Raw genomic sequence first — 11013 nt, 5'->3', positions numbered from 1 at the left:
AGGCTGGGACCGGGGTGGTACGCTGGCACAGGGCCTGGCAGGGCAGGAGGGTGCTGGGCATCCTTGCCCGGGGAGGGGGGCATCGCCACTGCAGTGGGGGCGCACGGGCAGGGAGGGAATGGATGCCCCAGCTGTGCCTGGGCATCCCTCATCCACAGCCCTGGCTCTCTCTGGAAATGCCAAGGGGTACCCCCGTGCAGAAGGCAGCTTGCCAGAGCCAGCGGGTGCCTCGGGGGTCCCTGTGCTGGCGGCGGGGGGCGGGGGGGGGGGGGGGGTTGGCGCCGGCTGGGGGTGGCTCTGGGAAAGGGTCCGGGTCCCGCCAGCTGCTTCCCAGCGCCCGCACATGTGTGCCGGCAGCGCCCTGCACAAAGGCGGCTCTGAGGCGCTCGGGAGCCAGGCCTGGCGCCGGCACAGCCCCAACGGGGCCGCCGGCTGCGGGCAGCTGGAGCCGCATGGGGACGGAGCCGGCCGGCCATCGTCAGCCCCGGCCACCCCGCCTGGCACCCGCACCCCTCCGGCACCTCTACCCGGAAGCAGGCACCCGGCTTGCGGGGACACCCCGATGGCACCCTCCGAAAACAGCCCCGCAGTGCCGCCAGGGCTTCGCGGGCACGTGCCCTGCCCGACGGCGAGGGTCCCGCGGAGGGTCCTGGCAGGCCGTGGTGCCGGGGCCGTGCCGTGCCTGGCATGGGGGCTTCGCGGCGGGCCCTCGCCAGCGCTCCTGCCCCACGCAGCTCCCTATTGTCTGGCCTCATTAGCCGCTGCCTGCTCGCGGCTTTGAACATGAGCCGGGCTCGGGGCGGCAGGAAGGAGCCTCTGCTCCCCGGGGATGGGGTCGAGGCGAAACCGCACGCCCCAGCTCCCCCCCCCCCCCCCTTCTCACAGCCTCCCACTGTCTCCCAGGCACCCCAACACCCCCCTCCTCACTCCTGTGCCAAGCGCAAGCCTGGAGACGGGAAGGCGCAAGGGGGGGGATTCCCTGTCTCCAAAAAGAGCCCCCCTCAACCAGCCCGCCTCGGCGCGGGGCACGGAGAGCCGTCGGCCTCCCCAAAGCTTTGTGCTGAGCGCAGCTTGCCCCGTGACTAATCCCCCCAGCCTCGCACACACGCGGCAGGGCGGGGGGGGGGGCTGTTGTAATGGGTGGAAATATCTCATAATTCACGTTGGACACGGGGATTACAGCCGTTCCGGCAATATTTGCACAACTGGTAGGCGGCTTGCAGGGCTGGGCTGCCTCAGACGAAGGCCAGGGGGGTCTGGGGATGGAGGGGGTTTTGGGGGTGGCAGGTACAGGGAGGGGGATGCAGCTTGAGGGGGCGATGGAGGGGGCAGGGGAAGTGGATGTTTTCTGTCTGTGAACACATGGAGTTCATTACGGAGGGTGCATTGCTGGCATGGAGGGGATGGCTGGGGGTCTCACCTTCATCCCAGCCCGCGGTGGTGGGCACGGCTCAGGGAGCGGAGAGGAGACCCCAAAGCAGCCCCATCTGCCAGGGAAACCCCAGCCCAGCCGTGCCCCGGGGCACCGTGACCGCTCCCAGCACACCATCAACTCCATGGAGCTCCCTGCATATAGGAGCACCCAAAGGTGCTGGTGTCCCCCGGCCCCAAATATTCCCTCCTCAAAGGCCTTGGCAGGGTGACCCCAGCAGGAGGAAAGATGGGGGGCATGCGGGGCATGGGGGGGGTGGGGGGGGTGTTTGGCATGGGGATTAGCAAGCTCCCAGAGCGATGGTGGTCTCCCCCCTCCCCACCGGACATGCAGGCAAATATTTGTGCCCAGACTTCGCAGGACAGCGAGAAGGAATTTCATTCTTGCGCCCACCTGCGGCTCGGCCGCCTGGCATTAACCCCTTCGCCACCCTGCGGGATGTAGGGAGAGGGGTGAGGTGCCCTCCCAGCACCCCCCGTACTCCCCATCGGGGTGGGGAAAGCTCATCTAAGGAACAGGATGGGGAAAGGGGGTACAGTGGGATTGCCCCAGGTGCGAGCGGGGCCGCTAGCACAAGGCAGCAGCTGGAGGGTTTGCCCATGGGCATCCTCTGAGCTGCACCCAGGGCTTTGTGCTGGGGTGCCGGGCAGTGTGTGGCCTGCCAAAACTGGGAAAGGTGGGGTAAACCCTGCCAACCTTCACCCCCCAAGATGTGGCACCCCAGACAAGGTGCCCCTCGCAAGCCCCTTCCCCCAGCAGTGCCGCGGTGCTTTCCTGGGACATGCCGCCGGGGAGAGGTGCGGGGTGCGAAGGGCATGGGGAGCAGGATTTGCCCACGGATGTTTATTGGCAATTTGCAAGTGTAAAAAAAGGCCTGGAGCAGGCAAGGGGCACCCAGCTCCTGGGGGCTGCCTGCGCTCGGGGAGGGGGCCAGCCTGGGTAGAGGGTCCCCTGCTGCCTGGCACCCCCAGAGCCCTGCTGTGCTCCTTTCCCTGGCCCCGGGGCCAGCTGTGCCCTGAGCAAACGGGGCTGTTTGCTCACGCCAGGATTAGCCGCTCTCTTTGTTCCTTTGACTTTCTCTTCACTTTATGCCGGACCCTTTCATGGGGGCTTCAAAGGGGGTTGGGACCCCCCTGCCTGGCCCTGGAAGCCCAGGTTTGCTTCCCATGCCCTCCCCCCTGCCTTGCACTGACATGCTGGGGGTGCCCACTGAGCACATCTGGGTGGCCTGTGGGGACAGTAGCTGTGCCACCAGTCCACGGTCTCCCCCTCCTACACGTCGTCCCGTCCCCCGTCCCGTCCCCACCCCCCCCCTCCGCCGCTGCCTGGCACCTCCGGCTGCCTTTGGCACCTTGGCAAAGTGGGTGCGAACGGCTGCACCCCCCGAAGCGGAATTCCCGGCACTTTGCACCCTGTAAGGAGAGGTGGGAAACTTGGCACCAGGGTCCGGCCAGCTGTGCAGCCCCGCGGCCCCCACCCGGCTTCCTGCCCCCTGCCAGAGCCCTGCCCGTCTTGGCCAGAGCCCCCATGCCCCTCTGGGCTCCCTGAGCCTCACTCACTGCCCCCGTACCCCCCTCCCTCCATAGCACGCAGCATCCCTGGATTTGGGCTGGATGAAACGTGGTGGGCCAGCACTGGGGGCTCTCCCCCCCCCACATCTGGCATGGGCAGCAGATGCTGGCATTGCCCTTTCCAGTAGAATACCAGGCTGCCCACAGGCACGGGCTCCCGCTGCCCGCCAGCTTCTGGCACAGCTGAAAAGGAGAGTTTGGGAGTAAAGGGACTATTATGGGCAGTTTGGGGTGCCTTGGTGTTCACTGGTTTCCAGCTGCCCTCTGTTTTTCCCACGTGGGTTCGTTTGCCTAGTTACGAGGGCAAGCAGGGAGCGCAGGGCACCGCAGTTCTTCAGCCTGGCATCACCAATGGTTTTGCACCCAAGGAGTGACGGGGACCTGGGCGCAGCAGAGACTGGCACGGGGCTGGCGGCGGGAGCGGGGCCAGCGCTGGCAGAGGGGCTGAGGGTGCTGGCGGGCGCGTTTGCAGCTTGTCACGTCCGCAGAGACGGGACACGGCCGTGTGGGGGGAAGCCCGGCGGTGTTTGACCCTGGCACTCGTGGCTCCCGCCGCTGCCAGCTGCACCCCAGGCGAGCGGGGCTGCCAGCCTCGTCCCCGGAGCTGCGGCACCCACTGAACCCCCCGGTCCGGGCACCCCACAACCCGCAAGGTGGGCTGCTGGGGGCTGAGCGAGGCATGGGGCAGGCAGAGCGGGGCTGAGGTGTTTACTCTGACTGCTGTCACCCGGCCAGACGCTGCCGGGAACTGCCGGCCGCAGGGACAGGGGTGGGAGCGTGCGAGAACAGGGGTGTGAGAAGGAAGCGCGCTGCCTGTGGGGAGACCAGGGGCAAGAGGATGTGGGCTGGGGGGGGGTGGGGGGGAGCAGGAGGGGGTGTCCCCCGCCACCAAGGGAAGTGCGTGGGGCTCCCAGGGGTTATCTGTGCGTGTACCCCGGACACGTGCCGCAGGAAGTGTGCCTGTGTGCACGTAGGTCTGAGGGTGCACGTGGGGGGTGTGTACACACGTGCCGTACAGACACACACATACATGTATGCATGGGTGTGGGTGTGTGCACTGCTCGCCCCCCACCCCCTTCCAGCAGTCATTGCTCCCTGGAGGGGGGGTGGGGGGTGTGTGTGTACAACTTTGCCAGGGGGTGCTGTGGCCATGCTAGGCCCTTGTGCTGGACAGACCCCCAGTGCTTCTGTGACTCAGGGAGGGGGTGTCTGTGGGTGCTTCACCCACCCTGCCCCCAACCAAGACCACTAGTGAAACAGCCCCAGGGACCCCGTGTCAGCCAGGCCCCCCTGCCCCATCAACCTCTGTAGCTTGGAGGGGCCCTCACGCCCCGCTGCCATGCCAGGGATCACCACCTCCCCGAGTCACCTCTGGGCGACAGCTGCAGGGACCAGAGACCACCTCTGGGCAAGGGTCACAGGGGTTGGAGCCCAGCGCTGAGTCAGGGTCACCAGGGTTTGGGGGTCCACTTCTGGGTGAAAGTCAAAGGTATGGGCTTCACCTCTGGGTGAAGGTGACCAGGGGTGAGGTCTGCTTCTGGGTGAGGGCCACCAGGGCTGGAGCCCACCTCTTGAGCGAGGGTTTTTGGTGGCCTTCATGCCTCCCAGGAGCAGGACCCCATCAGGACTGATGGTCCAGGGGCCGGCCAGCACGGGTCACCCATGCCATCTCTTCTGCAGGTACCAGGGCCGCTTTCACCCCCTGGCCAGGCACCGCCGAGGTCTGACCAGCGAGGTTCCGGCAGCCAAGCGCTCGGGCCAGGGGGCAGGTGAGCAGCCCCGGAGGGCGCCCGGGGACGCCCTTCCCGCGCCCTGAGCCAAGGGAGGAAGCGGCCGGAGGCAGGAAGCCGTCCCCCGGGCCCGGGGCCCCCGCTGCGATTTTGCTCGAAGGTCAGCGGCGACACAACAGGAAATCGCACTGCCTCGGCTGGGCGGCCGGGTGGGAGCCGGAGAGCTGCGCCGTGCCGCCCCGGGGGCGCTCCCAGCCCCCGGCCCTCCGTCCCGGCTGGGTGGCTGGCGGGGAGCCCGCCCCACCAGCACCCTCCATGGAAGGGGGACGGGAGCCGGGGAGCAGCCACTGGCCCCAGGGTGGAAGATACAGGGCCGAAGCCCCCAGCTGAGCATGGAGCTGAACAGTGAGTGCGTGGCTGAGAGGGGGGAACGGGAGCGAGCAGGAAGGGGCATGGAGTTGGCAGTGGACACCGTGGCTGCACAGCCAGCACATCCCCCACCTGGGCACCCCAAGAGATAAGCCCCACCTGCGGGCAGCAAACCCCAAGGGTGGCTCTGGTTTGGTTCGCTACTGGTGCGCAAAGGCAGCCAAGCATCTTTCCACGCGGGGCCTCGGGAAGCAGGCTGCGCTGAGGGCTTTTGGGGACAGGCGGAGCACGAAGGCGGGGAGCAAGGCAGGTGGATGCACAGAGGGCCTTTGGGGAAGGAGATGCCTGTCGCCAGGATGGCTCAGAGGTGCCCAGGGCAGCAGCGTGGCAGCAGCGCTAGGGCAGGCAGTGCTGGCTGGCGAGCCCTGGGGCTAGAGCAGGGACACACCACAGGATGCTGCAAGGCAGGGATTCCCCGAAACGCACGTGATTCCTGGAGCTGCTCCTGGCACAGATCGGGAGGGCTGGCCCCGGTCTCTCTGCCGCTCAGCCTGGAGCAGAGACAAATAACCTGGCACAGATGTGGCTGTGTGGCCCCTTGGCATGGAAACCCCAGCTCTCCCCAGTGACCACTGGGCACCTGAGCTGACCGACCAGAGGGGCAGCACCAGGCCCTCCTCAACCTTCCAATGCGTCCCCCACCATGGGGCCATCAAGGCCACCCCTGGACTGGGGGGAGGAGTTGCCACTGCAGGCGTGACCCTGGGATGGAGCTGCCCAGGCACAGCGCCCAGGGTAACCCCATCTCCTCCAGGACTGCTCCTCCTCACATCATTCCTCCTGCACGTGGAAGAGGGCCATGCCACCCCAACACGGCTAGTCTGCGACAACAGACTCATCCAGAAGTACATCGGGGAGGCCAAGGACATGGAGAAGAGAGTGGTGAGGATACAGTGTCTGTGTCCCCCCACCCCAAAACCCAATGCCAGGGGAAGGCACAGCTCCTGGTATCTCATCTTGGCATCTCCTCTGCCCTGTAGGGCCAGTGCCAGGCACTGCCCGCGCTCAGCTGCCCCGCAGTGCTGCCCTTAGTGGACTTCAGGCTCCAGCAATGGAAATCCAAATCGGTGAGAGGGGCTGGGGAGGATGGTGCTGGCACTGGGGCGCCCGTGGGGCTGGAGAAGGAGCCCTCGGGTTGGCACAGGCACCAGAAATGCTGAACAAAACACCTGTGGGCATACCTGGGGCCACAGGGGGGGTGGAGGATCATATCCATACCCAGGTTGGGCAGGGGAATAAACGGGGCCTGGGGGCCAGCCCGCTCACTGCCTGCTCCCCCAGAACGAGACCAAGCGGCGGGAGATCCTCTGCGACCTGGCACTGCTGGTGGGCGCTGTGGCCGTGGCCCAGGGCCAGGTGACCCAGGAGTGTGGGGCCAGGCAGCTGAATCAGCTTCACCAACATGCCAGCTCCTTCCTCCGGCTCCTGCAGACCTTTGGCTGGGAGGTGAGACCTCCCCATGCGAGCCACACTGCCCCGACGCAGGCACCAGCTGCGCTGGGCACCAATGGCATTTGTCACCCCTCTTGTCCCACTCTCGCCCCTCAGGCAGGACCCTGGGAGCCAGGCTGCTCCCCACGCTCCACGGAGCAGACCCATGTCAACAGCATCTTCCTCACCTACCGGCAGCTGGTGCAGGGCAAGCTACGCTTTTTCTTCCACGATTTGGCCAAGGACTTGTGCAAGCAAGGCCAGGGGGGTGGCAGAGACCCTCAGTGCATGGCCTGCTGAGGCTGCGCACAGGGTTCGCCCCTGATCCCAGGTCAGAGCAATCCTGGACACTGAGCTGTGCTCTGGTTGCCCAGGAAGGTGCCGGCAGGGAAAGGGTTGGCTCCTGCTCCTCAAGCCTTCAGCGATCGCACAGCCCATGGAGGCAGACAGCAGCAACACCCATGTGCCAGCAGGCACGGGCCCTGCTCTCACCCAGGCAGGCACCTCTACTGTGAATGCTTTACAATTAAAGAGCTATTTTTCTAAAGGGTCGTTTGTGTCCTCTTGTTTCCCCACTGCTGAGGCCCTGGCAGGGGGGACCGTGCACCCCCAGGGGCCTCTGTAAGCGGCAGCCCCTTGGGGACGAGCTCCGAGTGTCTCCCCTTCACCCAGCTCCCTCCTGCGGCAGCCACCAGCTCTGCAGGGCGGGTGGGCTCCATCGGGCACCGGAGCCCACTCAGGGACATGAGCTACCACTCCTTGCCCTCTCCACACCCACTTGCCTCTCCCCAGTTCCCGCACACCCAGCGGGGCAGCAGAGAAGAGCCCAAGGCAGGTTTGGACCACCTGCCCTTTGGTAAATCAGTGCAGGCCTCCTCTGCCCTCCCACAAAGGCATGCCCACTCCCTTCCAGCCTCACCTTTCTAGCAGAGCCAAATCTAGAAAAAAAAAAAATATCCCAGTTTAATCAAAACCAAGCCCAGTCAGACTCAGGACAGCTCCTTAGGAAGCAGTCCCCAGCCCCGAGGCAGACAGGCAGCTGTCCCAGACCAGCCATAGCTGGGGCTGAACCTGCTTCTGAAACACTGAAGGCCAAGGTGAGGAGATGCCCAGCATGGTCTCCACTCAGCCGTCAGACACCTCTCCATGCAAGAGGGGGCTGCAGATCCCAGCAGGAGTCAGAAGAGGCTGGGATGAGGAGGGGGATTGCCCCTTCCTCCCTCCGCTCCAGCAGGGCCAGGCAGTGTGGGTGCTGGGGCAGGATTTGGGGTCACAGGACTCTTGTTTGCTCGCCAGCAGAATGTCTCTGGGGCAGCCCACGGAGGCAGGAGGTATCCTAGAAGGCCAGCTTCTTCATCAGCAGGTAAACCCGAGAGTCCACTTCAAACCCGTGCAGGTTGTTTGCATCTCCCTGCAGCCGCATGAGCAGCCCCCCATAGGACACGTAGGCAGAGCTGGGGCGGGAGAAGAGGAGCAGTGAATCCCATGGGAGATGCAGGCTGAGATCCCGGTGCCCCCCCCAGCCCCATGACCCCCCCGTCCTGCCGACGGGCACTCACAGGCGTGTGGCTGCCTCTGTGGAGGTCTCATCCCCTTCGATCCTGTACACCTTGCCGTACATCACGTACTCGAACTGGTCCGCCCTGCGATGGGATGGCAGGAGTTCAGAGAAGAGTCAAAACCAGGAACCGCCCCCGCTGTGGGAGAAGGCGCTTCACAGCCCCTCAGCACTTCACCTTTTCCCTCGTCCACCCCCACGTGGGTCCTGGCTGGACCCCCCGTACCTGGACGGCCTGTCATCTGTGGGGTTATATTCACCGTCATCCAGGGTGCCATCTTCATACAAGGTGCTGGCAATGACCAGGCGGAATTTGTCTCCTGGGAAGAGAAAGCAGAGGAGTGGGGAGAAGGCCGGGGAGGAGGGGGGGGGCCAGAGCAGATCTCAGGGCGGTGGGTTTAACACAAACCCTCTCCCTGCCCTCAGTTCTCCAACAGGATTGTGGGGAACAACAAAAAGATCGCTCCCGATCCTTTATCTCCCCATTCCCCACGGACATTGGTCACCACCACGGAGGAGCCCAGAGCCACCAGGACACCACTGCTGGTGTTTTCATGGGACACGGCAACAGACCCACGGGGAGAGAGAGTCCCAGAGAGCTCATCTAAACCCTGGGCAGGTTCACAAGACCCCGCAGCACCAGTCCCAGACCTCCCGTGCTTTGCTGAGGGTAAGACACTCTTTTCCACCCATCTGGAGTATTTAGCCAAAGAAGCTCATTTCAAAAGGTGCCCCTTAAAGCTGCTTGCCACCAGCTGAGGCAGTTTCACTACAGCGTGTCTCTAGGGAACGGGCCAGCTAGAGGAGCTCAAACAAATACAGGAAGGTGAACCAGAATCCAGCTCAGCCCCCAAGTGCCCAGTACCTCCCGGGACTTGGGGACAGCACAGGGGCTCGAGGAAGTCCGTGACAGCTCACTCCTTGATGGCTTGCAGCAAATTCAGCCCCCTTCCTCCAAGCAGCAGCGCACAACACCCCCTTCCAGCCTCCCGCCATCCTGGCGCACCTCTGGACTGGCAGCCCGACAGCTTACCAAGGTCCACGGGGTAGATCTGGATGTTCACGTCCAGAATGAGATCCATCTTGAAGGATTCGCTCTCGCAGTGCAGGCGGGACACTGGGGAGAGCGGCGCAGAGTCAGGGGCAAGGGCAGAGAAAACGCACACCTCCCTCCCCCAGGGGCTGTGTGGGACCAGGGCCCCAGGGCCAGGCCGCTGCTGCCCCCACCCCAGGCTGGGAAGGGGGCGCAGAGGGGTTTTAGTGGGGGGGGGTGCAGGGCCCTTTGTGAGGGAAGGGCGGGGGGAAGCGGGCACAGGACCGAGGCATCGCGGGGCCCCGCTCACCGCGGTCGAACTTCTTGCCCTCAGGATCGATGTCCTTCACGTCGAAGATGTCCTCGAAGAGGATCCCGGCCATGGCGGCGAACCCGCGTCCCGCTCCCGCCCGGCGCACGGCGATGACGCACCCGCCGCTTCCGCCGCGGGACGGAAGTTAAGCGGCGAGGGGGGGGGGGGTGGGGTGGGGGGGGTGGGCGGGGCGATGTGTGCGCCTGCGCACTGCTGCCGGCCGGCGGCGGGTGTCCGCGCGGCCCTAGTGCCCGCCGGTCCCGGTTTGGGACGCTCCCCCTCCCTCCCCCGCGTCGCGGGGGCTGCGCCCCGGGCGTCCCTGCAGCGCCGAGCACCTGGGCCGCGGCAGATTCACGGCTGGGTCAATGGGCGGGCATCCCCGGCACCGGGCGTTACAACGGGGGGTGGGGAATTGCAAGGGGGCATATTGCAGTGAGGGGGGCGTTGCAATGGGGGGTGCCCAGCAGTGGGGTGCGCTGCGGGGGGGGGGGGGGGTGTGCGCTGCAATGGGGGGGGGGCTGCCAGGGCCCCTGCCGTGACCGCACTGTCCCCGAAGGGTCCCGCAGAGCCTGTCGCCGTGGCGTGTGGGTGTGTGGGTGTCATGCGTTTGGACCCCTCCGGGGGTGCCTGTGCCGCGGGGGGGGGGGGGGGGGGCCGGCCCGCCCGGGTGCCGGCAGGGGGAGCTGCGAGGCCGCGGATGGCACCGGTACGCCGCGGCGTTCCCACGGCCACGGGCGGGCCCCGGCGTGGAGCTGCCCCGGCGTGGAGCAGGCACAGCTCGGACCCCCCCACGCGGAGGGCAGGTCCGAGGTGCCCCACGGGGGCTTTGTAGCCACCGTCCCCCTCGAGGCGTGGGACAGAGGGACTTCACCCGAACCCGCCGTAGCCGAGCATCAGTGTCACGAGCTGCGCGGACTCAGCCCCCGCCGGCTCCTTTCCCATCCCACGCCAGCTACGTGGGGGATGGACAGGCGACGGCCGTCACCCGTGGCCTGCCGATGAACCGTGAGGGAAGCCGGGGGATCTGGCAGGGCGGGGAGCGGCTCACACATTTGAGGGGGGCAGGGGTGCGCTCGCATGCCTGGCATCTGGTTGGGAGCTGCTGGCGTGGGGTCAGGAGTTCAGCCCCTCCACACCCCCCCGGTCCCCAAATGCCACCCCCAGCCTGCCGTAACCCATTTTTTCCTGGCTCGGGCAAGATGTGGCTGCGGGGACCCTGCCCCCCCGATTTGGGCAGGGGGTGCCTGCTCAGACGTGGCACGGAGGTGGGTGGCGGGGACGGGGGAAGGCAGGTGGCACGGTGCACATGCCACCAGCCCACGGGGGACCACGAGTGGGGATATGCGTGGGACACGGGTACCCGTGCGTGGCCGCGATGCCTGCAGCGAGGTGGCTGCGTGGGGGACACAGCCCACGCTGTCACTGCGAGTGGCACCCGGTGCCGAGGTGCCCCCAGCATCCACGCCGGGATGCTCATCACAAGACGCCCGTGGTCCCCAGACCCACCCACGGCGTG

General features: G+C 66.3%; 2 protein-coding genes across 6 annotated transcripts; one reads left to right on the top strand and one right to left on the bottom strand.

The window, feature by feature from the left end:
- The first annotated feature begins 3125 nt into the window (after positions 1-3125).
- On the top strand, positions 3126-7140 carry THPO (thrombopoietin). Of its 4 annotated transcripts, XM_033006454.2 has the most exons (5): positions 3126-5138; positions 5917-6044; positions 6143-6229; positions 6444-6608; positions 6711-7140. In XM_033006454.2, the coding sequence occupies exons 1-5, from the start codon at positions 5126-5128 to the stop codon at positions 6891-6893; spliced, it is 576 nt and encodes a 191-aa protein (XP_032862345.1). In that variant the 5' UTR covers positions 3126-5125; the 3' UTR covers positions 6894-7140. The 4 variants fall into 4 exon arrangements, with proteins under 4 accessions (XP_032862345.1, XP_042656524.1, XP_032862344.2 ...); XM_042800590.1 differs by having other exon boundaries at positions 6444-7140; XM_033006453.2 differs by having other exon boundaries at positions 3126-6044.
- A 392-nt stretch (positions 7141-7532) lies between these two features.
- Positions 7533-9623, bottom strand: POLR2H (RNA polymerase II, I and III subunit H). 2 transcript variants are annotated; one of them, XM_033006455.2, is made up of 5 exons: positions 9495-9623; positions 9185-9268; positions 8378-8471; positions 8153-8236; positions 7533-8047 (listed from the first exon to the last, which is right to left on the bottom strand). In XM_033006455.2, the coding sequence occupies exons 1-5, from the start codon at positions 9565-9567 to the stop codon at positions 7930-7932; spliced, it is 453 nt and encodes a 150-aa protein (XP_032862346.1). In that variant the 5' UTR covers positions 9568-9623; the 3' UTR covers positions 7533-7929. The 2 variants fall into 2 exon arrangements, with proteins under 2 accessions (XP_032862346.1, XP_032862347.1); XM_033006456.2 differs by lacking the exons at positions 8153-8236; positions 8378-8471 and having other exon boundaries at positions 7950-8047.
- Positions 9624-11013: the final 1390 nt, after the last annotated feature.

Source organism: Tyto alba, unplaced genomic scaffold, assembly GCF_018691265.1.
Source record: "Tyto alba isolate M040663 unplaced genomic scaffold, T.alba_DEE_v4.0 Super-Scaffold_10, whole genome shotgun sequence".
Lineage (NCBI taxonomy): Eukaryota > Metazoa > Chordata > Aves > Strigiformes > Tytonidae > Tyto > Tyto alba.
This window is presented reverse-complemented; position numbering and strand designations above follow the sequence as displayed.

Excerpts from the sequence above, each read along its gene's own strand:
- THPO (XM_033006452.2), top strand. The coding sequence starts at position 5,706 with ATGGAAACCCCAGCTCTCCCCAGTGACCACTGGGCACCTGAGCTGACC. Across the intron at positions 6,045-6,142 it reads AGGACATGGAGAAGAGAGTG|GGCCAGTGCCAGGCACTGCC; the intron begins GTGAGGATACAG and ends TCTGCCCTGTAG. Across the intron at positions 6,230-6,443 it reads AGCAATGGAAATCCAAATCG|AACGAGACCAAGCGGCGGGA; the intron begins GTGAGAGGGGCT and ends CTGCTCCCCCAG.
- POLR2H (XM_033006455.2), bottom strand. The coding sequence starts at position 9,567 with ATGGCCGGGATCCTCTTCGAGGACATCTTCGACGTGAAGGACATCGAT. Across the intron at positions 8,472-9,184 it reads GATCTACCCCGTGGACCTTG|GAGACAAATTCCGCCTGGTC; the intron begins GTAAGCTGTCGG and ends TTCTCTTCCCAG. Across the intron at positions 8,048-8,152 it reads ACAGAGGCAGCCACACGCCT|CTCTGCCTACGTGTCCTATG; the intron begins GTGAGTGCCCGT and ends CTCCCGCCCCAG.